The sequence below is a fragment of the Scomber japonicus genome, chromosome 10, assembly GCF_027409825.1.
Source record: "Scomber japonicus isolate fScoJap1 chromosome 10, fScoJap1.pri, whole genome shotgun sequence".
Taxonomy (NCBI): Eukaryota; Metazoa; Chordata; class Actinopteri; order Scombriformes; family Scombridae; genus Scomber; species Scomber japonicus.
The window spans coordinates 33,518,000-33,540,742 of record NC_070587.1 but is presented as its reverse complement, the minus strand read 5'-3'; the positions used below and the strand labels follow the sequence as shown (position 1 = coordinate 33,540,742).

The following is a 22,743-nucleotide window of genomic DNA, read 5'->3' as shown; positions in this document are numbered from 1 at the left end:
TTACGAAGCCCTCAAAGTCCCAAATATGAATGTTTGTTTGAGGAGGATGATTAAAAAATATTTGTGCACATTACTTTTTTATCTTCTTCATGTGAATCTAGTTAATACACAATGCTTATTATACTGCAAGAGATAAAAGAGATGAAACCCATGGAGAGCTGAAAAGTCAATTAATCAGAATTTAAGTAATTTAAATAGGTTTTCTGGGGGCAAAAACAAGCTGTTTGAAGACTCATTTGGTTTTTTACACCATATGATCAATCAATAATGTAATAAAACCATTAACCCTTTATATGACACTCAAAATATTTCAACCCCAGACAGTTATTGGGGGATATAACTTCATTTGTATATCATGTTGCAGATTAAGTTACCATATGTGGTTCCTCGTCGGTCTATAGGGTGAAACATTTTCCAAAAAGTGTCTATATAAGAAATCCACATGGTTCTCCTCACATAGGCACAGGCATGTGGAGGCTGTTTTGGATGTTATTGAACCAATAAAGGGTTAACAACTCTTTAAAATCTTTACTTGAAGCTCTGGATTCATATTAAAAGGCATAAATCTGCTTATATCAGCACATATTATTATTATCATTCTTCGGGACTTTGAGGGAGATTTCTCAAGATTGGTGAAAACTGATTTCTTTTTTTTTCAAAACAACAACAAACCCCCCCCCCCCCCCCAAAAAAAAAAACAGTAACATCAATGTGTAAGTTAGTGGAACTGCCCTTTAAAAACTTCACCTGAAAGGGAAATAAAGCTCTGAGTCTGCAGCTCTCGTACAAACACAGACGCAGATGTTCCTGCACACTTCCAGATTTTGGACTTTAAGATTTCAGTCGCTCTTTTCTTTTTTCGAGGTGTGCAGGAACGTCGCGTCTCACCCCCCACCCCCTTCCCTCCCTCCCCATCCCCGATTCATTCAACCTCTCAGTCTCATTCAAGCGTTCAGTTTCATCATTAAAATGCATAATTATCCTCTCAGTCTCATTCAAGCGTTCAGTTTCATCATTAAAATGCATAATTATCTCTCGTCAGGCGAGTGCATCGGGTGCGTTTCTTCTTTAGAGAAACGCCCGTTTCTCTCTCTCTCTCTCTCTTTCTCTCTCTTTGTGTTTTTCGAGGGAATGTGGAGGAGAGTAAAAATCTAAAAACAGGCACACAAACACGCTCACAGCTGCACATCAAACATCCGCCACAGTCTGACGCCTGAAACACGACGACGACCGCAGGCAATGGCTGCACGGACACAAACCAGGTTTGGGAAGTTTGCTTGGATCACAGAGATGAAATCAAAGAGGTTTTCTTCACCTCTATTTACTGCAGCGGGTTAAAGCCTTCGTCTCATTATGGACCCAGTTCGGACTTGGCTTCCTTAATTGGTTAAAGTCGAGTTTATTTAAGCTTCGCTCCATCGAATCTTTCATTCAGGATCGAGTTTGTTTCTCTCTGTGAAACTACAGGCGTCTGAATAACAGTTTTAGTGGTAATAGTTTTTCTTTTCTTCTAAAATGTGACAATCTGAAGATTTCTAACATAAATGATGATAAACTGAATTTCTGTGAGTTTTGGACAAAACGGTTGGCAGATTACAGACATTATGAACACCATTTTTTTCTTTTTACATAACTATTAACTCTCCTGTTGTCGTCAGGTTAATTTAGAGCCAGAAGGGACAACAGGTGTTAACTCAAAAATAAGGAACAGTTTCTTTAAATGAAGCTTATTGACGATAAGTTCAATGATCAACGAGGAGAAACAGGAAGTTTAAATGATTAATTAACTGATTAACTGAAGAGTAGTTATCAGCTGAGGCAAAAACTTCTGTTGTCGTCCTTTAAATGTCAATCTGTGAATATATAAGTTACAGCTGTTGTTCTATAAAACAGATGAAATGTGTTTTGTTGTTGAAAACTGAATCTTCATTTTCTAAAGTGCCTAAAAAGATTCAATGGAGGGATTTTAAACGACTCTGAGTCTATTAAATGTTGAATCTAATCTCTCGTGTTGTTGTTTTTTTAAAGATGCATCTTCGTGTTTCAGGCTGACAAACTGTCTCAGCTGTTAAAGGTTTCCATCTGTGAACGTGAACATTTTGAGATTTGACTCAAACAAAAGCAATCCTGAGAGGACTCCAACCCAAACCTGCTGCCTGATGAACTGCTTGTTTCTCCTCAGGGGCAAGAAATCTTACTTTATACACATATATATAAATCTTCTAAATCATGGCTAACTTCCTGTCAAAGTGGCTGATAAATGCAAACAAAACAAAAACAAACATAAAAAGCCAATAGTTGCAGGTTTTGGCTTCTGGCTGGTGTTTATTTCCTAACCGAAAGGTCGAGTTTGGGGTAAAATAATCCAACCCAAGCTCATAGAAAGTCTTTCCTGTGGAGATGAGACTGCAGGAGGCAAAAAGAACCTCCAGACAGGAAACAGGTCAGAAAGCTCGGGGGTGGGGGGGGGTGGGGGGCTAGCTGTTTATTTTAACGCACAGTTTGTTACATAAAGCTGACGTCACGTGAGCGGTGTTTATTCCTGCGTGGTTTTTTGCATTGACGCGAGTGCATTTGTTTCTTTTCACTGACATGCAGATACGACTCGTACAAGCTAATGCCTAAAAGAAGAGAAGCATCTTGGGTTTTTTTTTTTTCTTTCTTTCTTGACTTCAAGCATTGTGAGAGCAATTTTTTTCAGTTAAGTGCCTTCGATGAAAAAGCCTGCGCCCCGTTCTCTCTCTCTCTCCTTCCGACAGAAACATCAGCTCCTTCCTCTTCAAGACTTCATCGTCGCCATCGTGAAGAGATTCCCGAATTTGTTGGGCGGGGGGTGATGGCGATGGTGGGGTCACTTCAGCCGGTCGGAACGGAAGGAGTCCTCCACTGCCGGGTCGGCGAGCATCAGGTCGCCGTCCAGCATGTCCAGAGCCAGCGGATCCATCCTGAGCGGATCGTCCAGAGAGAAAGGATCCATCTCAAAGCCGGGGACGTGAGACAGAGCGCTGGCGATCTCCTTAGACAGGCCTGGTGGTGAGTCACCTGGAGGAGGAGGAGGAAGGGGAGTAGGAAGGGGAAGAGGAATGGTAGGAGGAATGGGAGGAGGAAGAGGAATGGTAGGAGGGGGAGGAGGAGGAGGAATGGGGGGAGGAGGAGGAGGAGGAGGAGAAGGAAGAGGAGGAATGGGAGGAGGAGGAGGAGGAGGAGGAGGAGGAAGAATGGGAAGAGGAAGAATGGGAGGAGGAGGAGGAAGAGGAGGGGGAGGAATGGGAAGAATGGGAGGAGGAATGGGAGGAGGAGGAGGAAGAAGAGGAGTAAGGGGAGGAAGAGTAGGAGGAAGGGGAGGAGGAGGAATGGGAAGAGGAAGAATGGGAGGAGGAAGAGGAGGAATGGGAAGAGGAAGATTGGGAGGAGGAATGAGAAGAGGAAGAATGGGAGGAGGAGGAGGAGGAAGAGGAGGAATGGGAGGAGGAAGAATGGGAAGAGGAGGAGGAGGAATGGGAAGAGGAAGAATGGGAGGAGGAATGGGAGGAAGAGGAAGAATGGGAGGAGGAATGGGAGGAGGAGGAGTAATGGGAAGAGGAAGAATAGGAGGAGGAATGGGAAGAGGAAGAATGGGAGGAGGAGGAGTAATGGGAAGAGGAAGAATAGGAAGAGGAATGGGAGGAGGAATGGGAGGAGGAAGAGGAGGAATGGGAGGAGGAAGAGGAGGAGGAATGGGAGGAGGAGGAATGGGAGGAGGAGGAAAGGAACAACAGATCAAAACAGCTCATTCAGGTCATATGGAGGTATTTGGTCTATAACATGGTGATATTTGATCTTTCACCCTCATTTAAAGTCCTTCCTGTGGTCTCAGACAGTATCCTAGCAACACTAACCCTTCCTGTGGTCTCAGACAGCAGCTTAGCAACACTAACCCTTCCTGTGGTCTCAGACAGCAGCCTAGCAACACTAACCCTTCCTGTGGTCTCAGACAGTATCCTAGCAACACTAACCCTTCCTGTGGTCTCAGACAGCAGCCTAGCAACACTAACCCTTCCTGTGGTCTCAGACAGCAGCCTAGCAACACTAACCCTTCCTGTGGTCTCAGACAGCAGCCTAGCAACACTAACCCGGAGCCTGAACACTCACCAGTGAGGATGATGTTGGGAACGTTGTGTCGTCCGTCTCCTCCGCTGTAGTTCTGGTTCTGGTTGTTGAGCAGCTGCTGGTCTCCGTGGTCCTGCAGCTCCAGGTTCCCCTGCGTGTTGGAGGGGAACGGGTTCTTATCGTGGCCCCCGCAGCTCAGACCGCCGTGGTTCAGGGAGAAACCGTCAGACTGGTTCTCTGCTGTGAACTACAGCGGGAAGACAAAGAAACAATGTGGAAACTTTTATATTCAAACATGATTTAATGATTTAATGATTTAATGATTTAATGATTTAATGATTTACAGCTTAGAGACAAATAAGAGCTGGAAGATGAGGTACCGTATTTTCTGGACTATAAGCCGCTACTTTTTTCCCACACTTTGATCACTGCGGCTTTTACTACGGTGCGGCTAATGCATGTTTGTTTTTTTTGTTCGTGGGTGTTGTTGTTACGTACTTTATTATTTTTTCACTTTGCTTCATGTTTGATAAACGTTGTTGTCCGACTCGTTCATAGGAGAGAACGGGAGAGTTCACTCAGTAGGTAAGTTTTAATTCAAAGTTTTCCAATACATGATGTACAGTGACAGGTGCGAACGAGGTAGATTACTCCAGTAAAGGTAAGACTTAGTTTAATGACTTAGAAGTCACCAAATGACTTACTTTAACAAATTTGGTTAGTTTATATAATGCAGATTCATAAAATATTACTTTTATGAGGGTCACAGTCACAGACAATAAACTTACCATTTGATAATTGTGGTAGCAGCGGTGCAGCAGATGTAATGACGTCCACGCAGCACGCTGGATGCAAACTAATATTAAGCCTATAGCCTATTCATTATAATGTCCATGGACATAAATTGAGTTCTTTTGCCTTAATAATGACAAAATAATACACAAAAAATGGTCGGATTGGGAACCCATATGCATAATGTCTCCTCACTCGCATTTACTAGTGTTGCTTGAAATGACCAGGGCTCAGCTAGTGTTGCCTTTTGAAACATCGTCGATTTCCCGGGATTCCCGGGAAAATTGCCTCCCTCAAGCAAGGTACACGTGCACTCACAGCACACTACCCAAATAATCCGGATTTTAGGGGGCAAACGTGCTTGGGCACGGACGGTACAATTGCCTAGTGCGCCCTAAATGTGTGTAGTCAGGGGGGGGGGGGGGGGTTGCGTGATGGCTGTCAGGCATCGCCGATCGGACCAACCCTAGCTAATATCTCATATTACAACGTGGGACACCTGCGGCTTAAAATCCAGTGCGGCTTGTACAAGTACAAAATTGATTTTCTTTCTAAAATTAGAGCATGCAGCTTTTAATCAGGTGCGCTCTGTAGTCCGGCATTTACGGTAACTAATAATGACTTCATTTAAAACATGAAGTGCAAAATATGAGTGTACTTTAAAATCAGTTTCTGACTTTGTAGTTGCTGATTTATATTTAATTTTATAACTTGTAATTTGAATGATCTTAAACAAGGTTTGTGAGTTTGAAGAAGCAGTGAGTCATATTATAGCCTGAAACCTAAAAACCTTTTAAACAGGAAAAGAACAAACTTGATGGAAAGTTACCTGCTGGTTGGATTTTCCGGACAGCTGCAGACTCAGGTACGGATCATCCAGCAGAGAGTTGAACAAAGCGTCCTGATGACAAACAAAACGTTTTGAAACTTTATCATCTATCTACAGTAGTCCTGTCATGTCACTCTTTCTGCTGAAATTAATGAATTCAAACTCTTTAATTCAAAGAGTAAAAAATAAAGCTGCTTACAGTTTTGTATTCATTCTTTCAAATTCAGACACGAGATTTTAAGATATTTGTAAAAAAATGATCATGCAGGAGAATAAATGGCATTATATTATGTATGTGTGTGTGTATATGTGTGTATATGTGTATGTATGTGTGTGTGTATGTGTGTATGTACATGTGTTTGTAGATGTGTATGTATGTGTCTATGTGTGTATATGTGTGTGTGTGTGTGTATATAGCTACAGAGCTACAGTAGTCCTGTAGGGGGCAGTAGAGCTACAGTAGTCCTGTAGGGGGCAGTAGAGCTACAGTAGTCCTGTAGGGGGCAGTAGAGCTACAGTAGTCCTGTAGGGGGCAGTAGAGCTACAGTAGTCCTGTAGGGGGCAGTAGAGCTGCTGGTACTCACGTTGTAGAGGTCTGTGGCCAAGCTGTGGCTGATCTGCTGCAGCTGAGGAAGACCTCCGGCTCTCTGCTGCTCCGCCTGCTGCTCCGTTTCCTGTTTGACCTGACACTGAGAGGAAGAGGAGGAGGAGGAAGAGCTCTGGATGCACTGGTCCAACGCACCCTCGTTCTTTATGAGCGGAGAGTTGGTCGTGTTCAGCTGCTGTCCCAACGACCGCTGCTGCTACAAATATAAAAACACACACAACCATTTGAACAAACACGTTTCCTTCACAACAAGATAAAAAGAGGAAGTACACAGTAGAAAGATAAAAGCTACAAAATAAAATGCACCGCCCGCACAACATAAAAACATGCATATATACACATAAAATCAACACTCTATATCAGGGGTGACAAACATGAGGTCTGTGGGCCAGAACCGGCCGGCCAAGGAGTCCAATCCAGCCCGCTTTCCTTTCTGTCTTCTTTTCCTTCCACCCTTTCTATCTTTCCGTCCATCTTTCCTTCCTTCCTCCCTTCTTCTCTCTTTCCTTCCACCCCTTCTATCTTTCCGTCCATCTTTCCTTCCTTCCTCCCTTCTTCTCTCTTTCCTTCCCTCCTTCCTTTCTTTTCTCCCTTCCTTCTTCCTCCCTCCCTTCCTTCCTCCCTCCCTCCCTTCTTCCTCCATCCCTTCCTTCGTCCCCTCCTTCTTCCTCCCTCCCTTCGTCCCCTCCTTCTTCCTCCTTCCCTCCCTCCCTCCCTTCCTTATTCCTCCCTCCCTCCCTTCCTTCTTCCTCCATCCCTTCCTTCTTCATCCCTTCCTTCCTCCCCTCCTTCTTCCCCTCCTTCTTCCTCCCTCCCTTCATTAATTGATTACCCTAATCGCCCAGCTCTACGATCAAATCTACCGTTGCAAAGTGCTGCTGCTGCATGTGCTGGTTGTGTGTGTTGCGAAGGTTCTGCAGGTGGAGCTGCTGCTGCTGTTGTTGCTGCTGCTGCTGCTGCTGCTGCTGCTGCTGCTGCTGCTGCTGCTGCTGTTGCTGCTGCTGGGCGTTGGGCCGCGGCTGCTGGAGGCGATGCAGCTGCTGCAGGTGGTGCTGGCCCATCAGAGGGTTTGGCTGCTGGCCGGGCTGCTGGGAGCCGGGGAGACCTTGGAGAGGCTGGTGCTGGTGCTGGTGTTGGTGCTGGTGCTGGTGCTGGTGGGACTGGCTCAGCGGGTACGGAGGCAGCCTCTGGTCCAGAGGCAGCTTGCTGGTGTCCAGTGGGACGCCCTGCAGGAAGCAACCACAGCTAAGAGTCAGCAGCAGTGAGACTTTAATAAAATCTAATATCAGACTTTATGTAATTATATAGAGTTCTTTCATCCAATCAGCCATCAGACTGTACAACACCACAGCTCCCACTAATGAATGCATATCTATTGATTATTGTTTATAGTATTTAGAGATTGTTTATTGTATTTTTTTATTCAGATGTCAGAAAGTGGATGTAACAGTGAAAAAAATAAATGATTGTAATGTTTTTCTCCCCTCAGGAACAGTTTGACATTGAAAACTGAACATAAAGGAATGATCCAAACACTTTCTGTACTTTTCATATTGTCTTTGTGATATATGAGACAATGGATGGATATGGACAAAATATATGAAGCCAATACATTATGAATATAAAAGGCACAAACAGACACATACACACACACACACACACACACACACACACACACACACACACACACACACACACACGTAAAGCATTAAATGGTCTGAAGAAAATCACTTCTGCTTTATAATCCACTTCTCCACTGTTGATCCGTATGTTTATAACGTGTTCCTTAAACTCCACATTATTATTATTATTCTGTTATTTTAATTGGCCGCGTGACGATTATGTTTGAAAAAGGTTCAGAAATAAACTTAAATCCTTCCTGTTCAGTCTAAGTCTTTATTACATTTGTTTTGATGTTTTGTAAAATGTAGTTCTACTATATTTCATAGTATTGTGATTCTATGAGTTGTATCTTCTTATCCATGTTATTCTTCTCTCTTTTGTCTTTTTAATCTTTTATTAACCTAGTTTTTAAACTTTGTCTCTTACTTTTTAAATTTTATGTTTTGATTTTCTTTTATTTGACTTTATTTTTTTAAAATTAAACATTTTTATCATTGTTCTTATTTTCTCTTGTGTGCATTAGTCTCAATTTCTTTTTGTAATTTGTTCTTTTTATTCTATATTTCATCACTTGTTCTGTCTTATTATCAGCTTGTCAATCAAACTATGAAGCACTGTGAACTACACTGACTGACTGATTGAAAGACAACACACACATGATATTATACTTTATATCATTATAAACTGCTTTAAATTATTTCTAAAGATCACAGAATTACTACAAAATGCTTCTTTGACTTCTTCCAGGTGTGTTCTGTGTGAGTTTACCTGTGTGATGGAGGACAAGGTGGGGGAGATGGTGGGGGAGAACTGCTTGGAGTGATGCCTCCTTGACTCTCCTCCCATGGGCAGGATGAGCGGGGAGAGCTGGGCCCGTCTCCGCGGCGACGTGCTGAGCGACGGCTGCCCCTGTCCGCTCAGCAGCGGCGAGTAAGAGGAGGAGGAGCATGAGCCGGATCCACCTACGCCCCCGCCGCTGCTGCTGTAGCTCGGGTTGCCGCTGGACGCCGACTGGAGGGATGAGTTGCTGAGGGACGAGTGCAACGATTGGCTGCTGAGGGAGGACGGCAGGGACGGGGAGGAGCCGAGGGACGACTGCAGCGACGGGTTGCTGAGCGACGAGTGCAGGGAGGCGGAGCTCAGAGAGTTGGAAAAGGAGTGGCTGCTGAGCGACGACTGGATGTTGGGGTTGCTTAGCGACGACTGCAGGGAGGGGTTACTGAGCGTGCTCTGTAGAGACGCAAGGAGACCTGAGGAGAGAGACAAAAGATTTAATTAAAACTGAACATCCACAGAGACTGAAAACAGAAAGAAACACCTTAACCCTCCTGTTGTCCTCAGGTCAAGGACGGACAGAAGGAAGGAAGGAAGGAAGGAAGGAAGGAAGGAAGGAAGGAAGGAAAGGAGTAAGGATGAAAAGAGGAAGGAATTTAGGAGAGAAGGAAGGGAGGAAGGAAAGGAGGATGGAAGGAAGGAGGGAAGCAAGGAAGGAAATGATTAATCAGGAAAAGAGGAAGGTAAGTAAGGAGAGAAGGAAGGAAGGAAGGAGAGAAGGAAGGAAAGAAGGAAGGAGTAAGGAGGGAGGAGGATGGAAGGAGGAGGGAGCAAAGAAAGAGGGTAGGAGGGGAAGAAGGAAGGAAAAATAGAAGAAAGAGGGAAGAAGGAAGGAAAGCAGTAAGGAGGGAAGGAGGAAAGGAGGAAGTAAGGAAGGAAGGACGGAAATGATTAATGAGGAAAAGAGGAAGGAAGGAAAGGAGTAAGGATGAAAAGAGGAAGGAATTTAGGAGAGAAGGAAGGGAGGAAGGAAAGGAGGATGGAAGGAAGGAGGGAAGCAAGGAAGGAAAGGATTAATGAGGAAAAGAGGAAGGAAGGAAGGAGAGAAGGAAGGAAGGAAGGAGAGAAGGAAGGAGTAAGGAGGGAGGAGAAAGGAAAGGATGGAAGGATGGAAGGAGGAGGGAGCAAAAAAAGAGGGTAGGAGGGGAAGAAGGAAGGAAAAATAGAAGAAAGAGGGAAGAAGGAAGGAAAGAAGGATGGAAGAAAGGAGGGAAGCAAGGAAGGAAAGCAGTAAGGAGGGAGGGAGGAAAGGAGGAAGTAAGGAAGGAAGGAAAGGATTAATGAGGTTGTGGTGTGAAGGTTTGTGAGTGGAGAACTATTGATTATTTAGTTTTAGATAATAAAATGTAGTAATTATTGAGTTTAACAGGAACATTCAGAGTCAATGACATCGTCCTGTGTGTCTGTAGTAATTGAACTACAGGTGTAAAGTCTGTCCTGTTTAAAATAGAACGTCTGCTTCGGGGATTCGGCTCCTCAGAGAAATGACCGGCCTGTTTTTCCACCTGAGCTTCTCCCCAGATGATCTCAGCAGGTGAAAACATCGACTCCTAGAGCTGCATTCTATCAAAAGGCCACCAGGGGGCGACCGTCTCTATACAAGTCAATGGAGAATTCACCAACTTCTCACTTGATTTCTAACCTCAGTAAACGTTTTCAAAATGTGTTTATGGTCTCAATCGCTAGTTTAAAGCCTTCTTCAATGCAGTATGATGTTCATTTGGGACATTTTGGCCTCCCTGATTTTATATGTGACGATAAAGCAGGGTATGCATTAGGGCGTGGCTACGTCCTGATTGACAGGTTGATTGACCAATGTCCTCGAGATCCAGCCCTCGCAACCATAGCAACCTCCCCGCTTCGCCCATGGCTCCGCCTCATGCCCATATAAGTAGAATCCGTGTTTTTATTTTTTCCCAGCATGCACCTGAAATTTTCAAGATGGCGCTGCCCATTTAGAAACTATTGACTTCCGAGCAGCAGTCCACAAACCAATGGGTGACGTCACAGATGTTACGTCCATTTCTTATATACAGTCTATGTTACAGCCTCATACAGACAACATGCTCACTGCTTACATGACGGTGAAGTGATGATCCAGATTATGTCTAACAAGCTTTTGGAGAGGCAAGGTTGCGCTGACAGCAGCTTCCTGCCTGCGGTCGGTACAGTCACCTCACCAATGATAAGATGCGGCTACATTTTCCGACTGCACTTCCACCCATGAAAAGAAAAATCTCCCCTTTCTCTCTCTCTTTCTCTCTCTCTCTCTCTCTGTATGAGGCTAAATTTAGAGCGCCGCCCCGTCGTACATCCCCCTTCGTTTCATCTCGTCCACTCTCACCCACATACTTCCTTCCTGCCAACTTCCACATTAGTCATTTAGCTGAAGCTGTCACACAGACTGATTTACAACCGCGCCGGCAGCCAGCTCGAGGACACTTCAGCAGAATTGAAACACTGCTGCAGGATCTAAACTATCAACATTTGCTTTAGAAGACAAGTTTCTCAAGAAGAGGGAAAGCGCATTATCTGACTTGACCTTGTTTTATGAATGAATGAGTGAACACAGAAATAGAGAGGTAAACTTAAAGAGGTCAGTCCTCTATAGCTGGAGTGTGTGTTAAGATTAAAAAGATAAAAATCAGCACAGTGCTTATAAAAGAAGAGTCACATCCATTTACTCTCCTTTTAGTTGATTAAACTGTTTTAAGTTATTTTCTCAGTATGTCAAACACGTGCTGGTTGTAGCTTCTCGGACGTCAAAGCTTTTTATGTGTCGTACATGACAGTAAAAATAATTAAGGCTGCAGCGAACGAGTTGTTTGGTTCATAAAATATCAGAAGAAGGTGCAAAATCCTCCTATTCATAACCTCAATACTTTACAAATATGTATTACTATCTATAAGATTCATTCATGTGAGCAATTTCAGACTCAGATCAAGCAAATTAACAGGTTGATTTTTACTCACTTTCTCAATCTTCAGATCTTCCTCCTCTAAACGTTCTTATTTTCAGAGGTTTATTTTAGGTCAGATTTAGAAGAACCAAATTAAATGAATGGCTTGAAACTGAATATCTTCATCAAAATCACTATTCATTATTTTTATGATTATATAGAAAACTCAGCGTGACTCTGAACTCAAACTGATTTATTTCTCAATTTCTGTACAAAGTAACAATTTGAGACTTGAAACCACGACGAGCAGTGACTGAACCTGACTCGAGCCGGCTCAGCCTGTACGTGTGTGTGTGTGTGTGGTGATGGTGGAGGCTCTTGTTACGCACTGTGTGTGTGCAGGGGTGGATTGGCCATTGGGAGTAGCGGGATTTTTCCCGGTGGGAGCTCCGCTGCAGCCTGCAGACACAGCAGAGGCCCATTGGCTTGTCTGTCTAAAGAATACCTGGTCCAAGGGCCCTATGATGGGCTACAGAGACCCAGGAGTCCCACCCACGCATGTTCTAGACACCAACATGCACCTTTCTTCGTGCCCACAGTCCAATTTGTTCATGAAGGACATTGAATTGAACATTGATTGCCAAATTTTTGTCCCAGTCCAGGCCTGTGTGTGTGTTGATGGTGGAGGCTCTCATTACGTACCGTATGTGTGTGTGTGTGTGTGTGGTGATGGTTGAGGCTCCCGTTACGTACCGTGTGTGTGTGTGTGTGTGTGTGTGTGTGGTGATGGTAGAGGCTCTCGTTACGTACCGTGTGTGTGTGTGTGTGTGGTGATGGTTGAGGCTCCCGTTACGTACTGTGTGTGTGTGTGTGTGTGTGTGTGTGTGGGTGTGGTTATGGTTGAGGCTCCTGTTACGTACCGTGTGTGTGGTGATGGTGGAGGCTGCCGTTTCCTCCAGCGTTGGCCGCGTTGATGCCCAGCTGGGTGAGCGTGGAGGCCAGGTTCCCTGTGCTGCTGCCCCCGCTAAGAGACGAGGATCCTGGGTAGCCGGGCTCATCCTGGTCCAGCGGCGTCGGCAGCGGAGAGGGGAAGTGGAGGCTGGACAGGTCCGGCAGCGAGCCGCCGGTGTTGAGAGCTGAAGGAACGCCGTGAGTCGGAGCGGACGGCTGCTCCGGAGACGTAAAGATACTGAGAGGAAAAAGAGAGGATTTAAGATTTCACTCACAGCTACGCCTGTTACCATAGTTACGTTTGTAGGACTTATCGTACAATACACGGACCCGTTGTGCTTAAAAGAGAGGTGTGGAGGGAGAGAGAGAGAGAGAGAGAGAGAGAGAGAGAAAGAGAGAGACAGATGGAGAGAGAGAGAGAGAGAGAGAGAGAGACAGAGAGAGAGAGAGAGAGGGAGAGAGAGAAAGAGAGGGAGACAGAGAGAGAGAGAGACAGAGAGAGAGGGAGAGAGAGAGAGAGAGGAAGGAAGGAAGGGAGGAAGAAGTCACAATGACATAATTTAGTGTTCAAACTTACTTGATGCCAGGAACTTCACAGGACTTTGGTCTGGACGACAACAGAGGCAGCTGCAACAGACAAAACAAAACATGATCAAATAAAATACCTTTTAACCTTCCTGTCTTCCTCCAGGGTCAAACTGACCCCAGCTCTTCTGACTGTTCCTTCTTTCCTTCCTACCTTCCTTGATTTAATTTTTCCTTCATTCTTCCCATCCTTCCCTCTTTCTTTACTCCCTCCTTCCTCACTTCCATCCATCCTTCCTTCCTTCTCTCCTTACTTCCTTCCTCCCTTCCTCTTTTCCTCCCTCCTTCCCTCCTTACTCATTTCCTTCTGTCTTTCCTTCCTTCCTTCCACCTTTCCTTCCTTCCATCTTTCTTTTTTCCTCACTTCTCTCCTTCCTCCTTTCCTGATCTCCTTACTTCCTTCCTCTTTTCCTCCTCCCTCCTTACTCCTTTCCTTCCTCCCTTCCTTCTGGACAACATATTTCGTATCGTATCCTGTAGTAATCTTTTCATTTTCTGAACCCTGCAGAGTTTCTACTGGGTGAAGAAGAAACAGGAAGTATTACAGCTGCTATGAGAGAATCTAAAGAATAACTTACAGATGCAGCAAAAGATAGAAAATATAAAAATAAATCAGCAAAACACAGCAAAGAGGAAAATTAAATACAATTTTGGAAATAGAGAAACAGAATAAAGTCATAATATTACCAGAATAAAAGTCATAATATTACAATTTCAACAGGTTTGGCTGTCTTTGTTTTTTACCTTCTTGGTGTCCCAGGGTTTGAGAAGTTTCCCCTCATCCAGAACGTTCTCTTCGATGGGAGGAACCGGGTACGGAAACACTGCAGCAAAGACAAGACAGGAGGAAATGATTATGTCCTTCAGCTATTCATTACTTGGTTTATATAATGTACACTGAATACAGGAAGGAAGAAAGGAGGGAGGAAGGGAGGAAGGAAAGGAGCATGGAAGGGAGGAAGAAGGAAGGAAAGGAGGGAGGAAGGAAGGAAGGAAGGAAGGAAGGGAGGAAGAAGGAAGGATGGAAGGGAGGAAGAAGGAAGGAAAGGAAGAAAAAGGAAAGAAAGGAGGGATTTTCCTTCTTTACATTATAGTGAACTGTGTCTGTGTGTGTGTGTGTGTGTGTGTGTGTGTGTGTGTGTGTGTGTGTGTGTGTGTGTGTGTGTGTGTGTCTCTGTGTGTATGTGTGTGTGTGTATACTACTCACTTCTTCTTCCCTCTCCGTCGCTCTGACCTGCAGACAGAAACACACAACACGGTTTTATGAGTTCAAACTTTTGGGTTTATACATTTGGGAACTTCCTGATTCTGCTGCTGCTATCCTGAGGAACCGTGTGAGGAACCGAGTGAGGAACCGAGTGAGGAACCGAGTGAGGAACCGTGTGAGTCGCTCGGCCAGTTCAACAAAGAACAGGTCGCTGCATTATTTAAAAATGCTCCTTCTGTCCTTCCCTCCTTCCTTTCCTTCCTTCTTTCCTTCCCTCCTTCCTTCGGTCCTTCCCTCCTTCCTTCTGTCCTTCCTTATGTCCTTCTTTCCTTCCCTCCTTCCTTCTGTCCTCCCCTCCTTCCTTATGTCCTTCTTTCCTTCCCACCTTCCTTCTGTCCTCCCCTCCTTCCTGTCCTTCCTTCTGTCCTTTTTTCCTTCCCTCCTTCCTTTTGTCCTTGCCTCCTTCCTTTCCTTCCTTCCTTCTGTCTTTCTTTCCTTCTCCCTTCCTGTCTCCTTTTTTCCTTCCTTCTGACCTTCTTTCCTTCCTTCCTTCCTTCTGTCCTTCTTTCCTTCCCTCCTTACTTTACTTCCTTCTGTCCTTCCTTCCTTTTGTCCTTCTGTCCTTCCCTCCTTCCTTTCTTCTGTCCTTCTTTCGTCCCTCCCTCCTACCTGTCCTTCCTTCTGTCCTTCTTTCCTTCCCTCCTTCTTTCCTCAGACATGAAGCTAAAGGCTTTTTTGAAAGAGGAGCAGCTCTGTAACAAACCCAGGCTGAGTCATGAGGATCGGCTTGGGACATTTCTAATCCAAACATTACTCCATTACATACTTGATGCTGCTTATTCCAACTTCTCCTAGAATTAGCAAAACATCTGTTGGGGAAAAGACTTTTTCTCGCTAGTTCATAATAACAACCCGAGTTTATATATCTTATCCATTTACTCAAGTACTGCACTTAAGTAGTATAATTTATTTTTTCCATGTGATGCTACTTTCTACTCCACTACATTTATTTAACAGCTTTAGTTACTTTTCAGATGCAGATTTGACTCAATGGATAATATAACAAGCTTTTAAAATACAACACATTGTTAAAGATGAAACCAGTCAGCAGTGTGTAGTCGGCTCACATTTCAGATGTCTATGAGTTGTTAACAGCTCCACCAAATACTGATTCTTCCCTCTAAACTTCTCACATGCTTTCATTTCAATAAATGTTCAAATGATCCAATATTTCAGCAAAAATCAAAGATTAGAAAAAAAGTCCAAAAACTGAAAACACATTTGTGTATCAGAACTTTTGTTTTTTCTTCTTTCCTCTCCCATTAATCATCTCAGCAGCCCTCACATTTATCTGCTGAACCTTTGGAGGGGCCCCACCCCTAGGTTGGGAACCACTGGACTAAACTAGCTAACGGTATATAAAGTAGTGTAAACTACCTAACTGTATATATAGTGTAAACTAGCTAACTGTATATAAAGTAGTGTAAACTAGCTAACTGTATATAAAGTAGTGTAAACTAGCTAACTGTATATAAAGTAATATAAACTAGCTAACTGTATATAAAGTAGTATAAACTAGCTAACTGTATATAAAGTAATATAAACTAGCTAACTGTATATAAAGTAGTATAAACTAGCTAACCGTATATAAAGTAGTGTAAACTAGCTAACTATATATAATATAGTGTTAACTAGCTAACCGTATATAAAGTAGTGTAAACTAGCTAACTGTATATAAAGTAGTATAAACAAGCTAACTGTATATAAAGTAGTGTAAACTAGCTAACTGTATATGAAGTAGTGTAAACTAGCTAACTGTATATAAAGTAGTGTAAACTAGCTAACTGTATATAAAGTAGTGTAAACTAGCTAACTGTATATAAAATAGTGTAAACTAGCTAACTGTATATAAAGTAGTATATACTAGCTAACTGTATATAAAGTAGTGTAAACTAGCTAACTGTATATAAAGTAGTATAAACTAGCTAACTGTATATAAAGTAGTATAAACTAGCTAACTGTATATAAAGTAGTGTAAACTAGCTCCACCTCCAGCAGCTACAACAGTAACATGCTGCTCTAACACTGATGCTTCACTATTATTAATCTAATGATGTCATATATAATAATATATCACTACTTTTACTGTAATACTGCAGTACTTTTACTGTAATACTGCATACTACATCACTATAATACTGCAGTACTTTTACTGTAATACTGTATACTACATCACTATAATACTGCAGTGCTTTTACTGTAATACTGTATACTACATCACTATAATACTGCAGTACTTTTACTGTAATACTGCATACTACGTCACTCATAATACTGCAGTACTTTTACTGTAATACTGCATACTACATCACTATAATACTGCAGTACTTTTACTGTAATACTGCATACTACATCACTATAATACTGCAGTACTTTTACTGTAATACTGCATACTACATTACTATAATACTGCAGTACTTTTACTGTAGTAATGCATACTACATCACTCATAATACTGCAGTACTTTTACTGTAATACTGCATACTACATCACTCATAATACTGCAGTATTTTACTGTAATACTGCATACTACATCACTATAATACTGCAGTACTTTTACTGTAATACTGCATACTACATCACTATAATACTGCAGTACTTTTACTGTAATACTGCATACTACATCACTATAATACTGCAGTACTTTTACTGTAATACTGCATACTACATCACTATAATACTGCAGTACTTTTACTGTAGTAATGCATACTACATCACTATAATACTGCAGTACTTTTACTGTAATACTGCATACTACATCACTATAATACTGCAGTAGTTTAACACAGCTGTATCAGTAGGATCTGAACACTTCCTCCAGCATTGATTTTTATCTTGACGTTTTAGTGTTTGGATGCGAGTGTTTTTGTTTTGAAGCGCTCCCTCACCGGTGCGTCTGGAGCTCTGGGGGGCGAGGGTTGGTCCTCCCGTGGTGAAGGGGTCTCCTGTGGGAGGATTCATCACACTGGTGTGGAGGGCCGAGTCAGAGTTTGTCCTGAGGGGCGAGAGACATACGTGCGGTGTTAAGGGACATAAAGAGAGAGAGAGAGAGAGAGAGAGCGAGAGAGAGGGAGAGGGAGAGAGGAGAGAGAGAGAGAGAGAGAGAGAGAGAGAGAGAGAGAGAGAGAGAGAGAGAGAGAGAGAGAGAGAGACAGAGAGAGAGGGGAGGGGAGAGGGGGGGAGAGAGAGGAGACAGAGAGAGGAAGAGAGAGAGAGAGAGAGAGAGACATAGAGAGAGAGAGAGGAGAGAGAGAGAGACAGAGAGAGAGGAGAGAGAGAGAGATAAGTTGGGGTGGGGCGGATGAGATATCAGTATCAGAGCAGTCAGATATGGAGTCAAACACACGCGACTATGAACAGAAACATTTCCTCCTGAATTCAACACATGACAGACAGAAGGCTACTCTTTTTTATTTCAGCATTAGTTCACACTTTAAAATGCTTTGTTGCTCCACCAAACCCCCCCCCCCCCCCCAGCTGTTTCTGGTTGAATCCAACACAGATACAAACCCTAACCCTCAGAGATGTAAGAGACAAACATCAAGAGAAAAGGAGAAAACAAATAATGATGAAGAGAGAGAGACAAAAATTTATAAAGTTACAGAAAACAGGAGCGACGGAAAACAGGAAGGAAAGTTTCATTCTTTTAACCTTTGTGTCGTTCTCCCCGTCTGTTTTTACTGTTCCTTCCTTCCTTCCTTCCTTCCTCTGTCCTTCCTTCTTCCCTTCCTCCCTCCTTCCTTGTTTCCTCCCTCCGTCCTTCATTCCTCTGTCCTCCCTCCCTCCTTCTCTGTTTCTTTCCTCCCTTCCTTTCCTCCCGCCTACCTTCCTTCCTCACTCCCTCCCTCCCTCCCTCCCGCCTACCTTCCTTCCTCCATCCTTCTTTCCTTTCCTTCTTTTCCTCCTTCCTTCCTCCCTCCTTTATCCTCCCTTCCTCCCTCCTTTCCTTCCTTCTTTCCTTACCCCTCTCCTTCTTTCCTCCTTTCCTTCCTTCTTCCCTCCCTCCTTCCCTTCCTTCTTCCTCCCTCCCTTACTCCTCTCCTTCTTTCCTCCTTTCCTTCTTTCATCCTCCCTTCCTTCCTCCTTTCCTTCCTTTTTCCTTCCTCCCTCCCTTCCTTCATCCTTTCCTTACTTCCTCCTTTTTTCCTTCCTTCTTCCTTCATCCATCCTTTCCTTCCTTCTTCCTCCCTTCCTTCTTCCTTCCTCCCGCCTTTCCTTCCTTCATCCTTCCTTCCGTCTTCCCTCCCTTCCTTCCTTGACTCGAGGACAACAGGAGGGTTAATCAAGTCAACCAAAAGAAAGAAGAAATAAAAACATCTTCCAAAGTAAAGTTTTGATTCATCCAAACGTTTCCATGTTGTAGAAGACTCGCTTCCTCTCTCGAGGTGGGAGAGAGAGAGCTGGAGGCCGTCCAGCACGAGGAGAAAAAAAAAAAAGAAGAAGGAAGTAAAGAGAGGAAGATGAAGAGGAGGATTCACCTGTTGAGTGCAGTGGTAGGGAGACGAAACAACTGGCTTTTATCCCCGGGGAAGTTTCCGGACCAATTCCTTTTCGTGATCGACAAGAACAAAAAAGTTATTTTCCCTCCACCGAGTGAGAACATCCAAAATCAAATTAAAAAAAAAAAGGGGGAAGAAGAAGAAGAGTAAACGCAAGCGAAAGGAGGAAGAGATGGAGGCAGCGAGCGGTGGACAGAGGGAGGCTGGTGGTAGGTATGGATGTTATTTCCTTCTCATTCATGTCGTTTATTTCATTGTTCTTCCTTTTTTAATGTTTTTCTGGTTTATTGAGTATTATGTCTCCTATATTTGATATGTTTGATCTTCCTGTCCTCCTCACGGGACAAATTGATCCCATTTGTTTTGACTGTTCCTTCCTTCCGTCTGTCCTTCCTCCCTCCTTCTCTCTTTCTTTCCTCTGTCCTTCTTTCCTTCCTTCCTCCCGTCCCTCTTTTCCTGTCTCCCTCCTTCCTCCCGTCTGTCCTTCCTCCCTTCCTTCCTCCCTCCTTTCCTTCCTTCTTCCTCCCTCCTTTCTTTCCTTCTTACTCCCTCCTTTCCTTCCCTCCCTTCCTTCCTCCATCCTTTCATCCCTTCCTTCTTTCCCCCGTCCTCCCTTCCTTCTCTCCTTTCCTACCTTCCTTCCTTCTTCCTCTCTCCCTCCCTCCCTCCCTTCCTTCCTCCTTTCCTTCCCTCCCTCCCTCCCTTCCTTCCTTCTTCCTTTCCTTCCTTCTTCTTCTCTTCCTTCCTCTCTCCGTCCCTCCTGTAGTATAGAAGTATGTAGTATAGAAGTATTGGGACTCTTTCTGGGATTTGTTGACTAAATGAAAATATAGATTAAAGTCAGACTTGTATCTTTTAACAGGCATGAAGAGCACAGAGTCACACTGCTGAGCTCCAGGTACAAGAACAACGGGTTGTTTTGACCCAAACCTCTGACATGGCAGGACGACCCGGTTACTAAACAAACACACACGTCCCAACTCGTTTGTCCCCACTGAATCACTGCTTCTCTTCAAATTCATTTCAACATTAAAAATTTGACTGAGAAAGAAAAAACAGACCAGATGAAGACAAAGTGCAGGTGGGAATCGAACGTTCCCACAGCTCTTTGACTGTTTCACCAGAGTCTGAGTGTTTAGAGAGAACTGGTGTTTGGCTTCAAGAGTCGAACCTAAACAGTCTGGACCTGTCAGACTGTTGGAAGTGGCTGGAGTTCATTTGCCAGCTTAAAGTGTGTGTGTGTGTGTGTGTGTGTCTCTCTGTGTGTGTGTATATCTGTCTGTGTGTGTGTGTGTGTGTGTGTGTGTCTGTGTGTCTCTCTCTATGTGTGTGTGTGTGTGTGTCTCTCTGTCTGTGTGTGTGTGTGTGTGTCTCTGTGTGTGTGTGTGTGTGTGTGTTTCTGTGTGCGTGTCTCTCTGTGTGTGTGTGTGCGTGTGTCTCTCTGTGTGTGTGTGTGCGTGTCTCTGTGTCGCTGTGTGTGTCTCTGTGTGTGTCTATCTGTGTGTGTGCGTGTCTCTCTGTGTGTGTGTGTGTGTGTGTGTGTGTGTGTGTGTTTCTCTGTGTGTGTGTGCGTGTCTGTGTGTGTGTGTATATGTCTCTGTGTGTCTCTGTGTGTGTGTGAGTGTGTGTGTGTGTCTGTGTGTCTCTGTGTGTGTGTGTCTCTCTGTCTGTGTGTGTGTGTGTGTGTGTCTCTGTCTGTTTCTGTGTGCGTGTCTGTGTGTGTGTCTCTGTGTGTGTGTGTGTCTCTGTGTGTGTGTCTCTGTGTCGCTGTGTGTGTGTGCGTGTGTGTGTGTGTGTTTCTCTGTGTGTGTGTGTTTCTCTGTGTGTGTGTCTCTGTGTGTGTGTGTGTGTGTCTCTGTGTGTGTGTGTGTCTCTGTGTGTGTGTGTTTCTCTGTGTGTTTCTCTGTGTGTGTGTGTTTCTCTGTGTGTGTGTCTCTGTGTGTGTGTGTGTGTGTGTGTGTGTTGTAAAGTGCAGTGGACCTTCTGTGACTGTGGACTGTGGCCAGTCTCTCTCTCTATGAAGGGTAGTTGTTGTCTTGTTAGAAGAAAACCAGAAAGAACGCAAAGCAGGCAGGCGAAATTTAATCAAACGTCTGGAAGAAAAAAAGCCAAAAAAAAGGCAGATTCCCAGAAGGAAGGAAGAAGGGCGAAAAAAAAAAAGAAGAAAAAAAAAAAACCCCATCAGAGCTCTTCAGAAGCAGCTCAGGTTTGGAGAGACGCCTGAACTTCCTGTTAGTGGTCTAGATGTCGTGTTAGTGCAGCAGCCTCAGTAGGAGCCCTGAAAACCTTTGTGAAACCTCAGGTCTGATGTCACATGGTCTGATGTCACATGGTCTGATGTCACATGGTCTGATGTATGATATATGTCGTACCTTTCCTTTATATGTACTCATGTTAAGTTATTAGTGTGGTGCGACCAGTAATACCAATAACTGTATTAAATTCAGAGTAAAATATCACTTTTCTGTGACTGTATGATTTAACCCTCTGTCGCCCTGCCGGGTCAAATTGACCCCGTCTGTTTTGTGACTGTTCCTTCTTTCTTTATTATATTCTCATCGTGTGGTTTTGTTGATCTGAGGCGTCACAAAGGCTTCAGAAAATCTCTGGAGGAGAGCAAAGGGGAGGAGACTCAAACTCAAACTCAAAATGATGCTTTAGCAATAACAAACAAACGTCCCAGCGGACAGACAGACAGACAGAGAGACACATCTCCATGGAGACAGACAGACAGACAGACAGACAGACACATCTCCATGGAGACAGACAGACAGACAGACAGATCTCCATGGAGACAGACAGACAGACAGACAGACAGACAGACACATCTCCATGGAGACAGACAGACAGACCTCCATGGAGACAGACAGACAGATCTCCATGGAGAAAGATAGACAGACACATCTCCATGGAGACAGACAGACAGACACATCTCCATGGAGACAGATAGACAGAGAGACAGACAGATCTCCATGGAGACAGACAGACAGACAGACAGACAGACAGACAAACAGACAGACACATCTCCATGGAGACAGACACATCTCCATGGAGACAGACAGACAGACCGATCTCCATGGAGACAGACAGACAGTTTGATCTCCATGGAGACAGACAGACAGACAGGTAGACAGACAGACAGGTTTCGGGGGGCGGTACCTTCTCCAGCTGGGGCCGGGGGGCGGAGACAGGTAGGCGGAGTTATAGGGAGAGTTGTCCATCTGAGGAGACGATTGGTTAAAGAAACAACAACAACAAACATGACACATCGCTGCTATACCTACTGGTATATTATAATTATAATATTATATATATATTATATAATCGATCAGTCCTATTGCATTGTTTTCAGTTAGAAAAAGGTTTAAATGGATAAAAAAAATACTATATATATGTCGTACCTTTCCTTTATATGTACTCACATTAAGTTATTAGTAATTTTTCTGTTATTTAAAGAGACAAAATGTCATGTGGTGCGACCAATAATACCAATAACTGTATTAAATTCAGAATAAAATATCACTTTTATGTGGCAGTAATATTAATCACTGATAACAGTATGCTTAACTGAATTGTATTTTTAAATATTTTAAATCATTTTAAACAATTTACCAGAAAAATAAGTCTTACATACATTTAAGAAGGCAACTGTGACATTATAGAACATAAATATGAGATTATTATTAATAAAAACTCAAAAGGCATGCAAATAATTTGGTTCTAAACACTATATTATTCAAAATTTGTAAAAAAAAATAAAATGTAAG

General features: G+C 43.6%; 1 protein-coding gene across 1 annotated transcript in view; it reads right to left on the bottom strand.

Annotated features, from left to right (window-relative positions):
- Nucleotides 1-2,600: 2,600 nt before the first annotated feature.
- LOC128366627 (CREB-regulated transcription coactivator 2) overlaps nucleotides 2,601-22,743 on the bottom strand; it is a 41,260-nt gene continuing 21,117 nt past the window's right edge. The window contains 13 exon segments of the mRNA XM_053327364.1: nucleotides 2,601-3,042; nucleotides 4,132-4,336; nucleotides 5,711-5,782; nucleotides 6,295-6,513; nucleotides 7,181-7,543; nucleotides 8,709-9,190; nucleotides 12,595-12,863; nucleotides 13,203-13,252; nucleotides 13,955-14,034; nucleotides 14,418-14,444; nucleotides 17,366-17,472; nucleotides 18,956-19,024; nucleotides 22,136-22,197. Of these exon segments, the coding sequence (XP_053183339.1) occupies nucleotides 2,852-3,042; nucleotides 4,132-4,336; nucleotides 5,711-5,782; nucleotides 6,295-6,513; nucleotides 7,181-7,543; nucleotides 8,709-9,190; nucleotides 12,595-12,863; nucleotides 13,203-13,252; nucleotides 13,955-14,034; nucleotides 14,418-14,444; nucleotides 17,366-17,472; nucleotides 18,956-19,024; nucleotides 22,136-22,197 (2,196 nt within the window). The 3' untranslated portion in view covers nucleotides 2,601-2,851.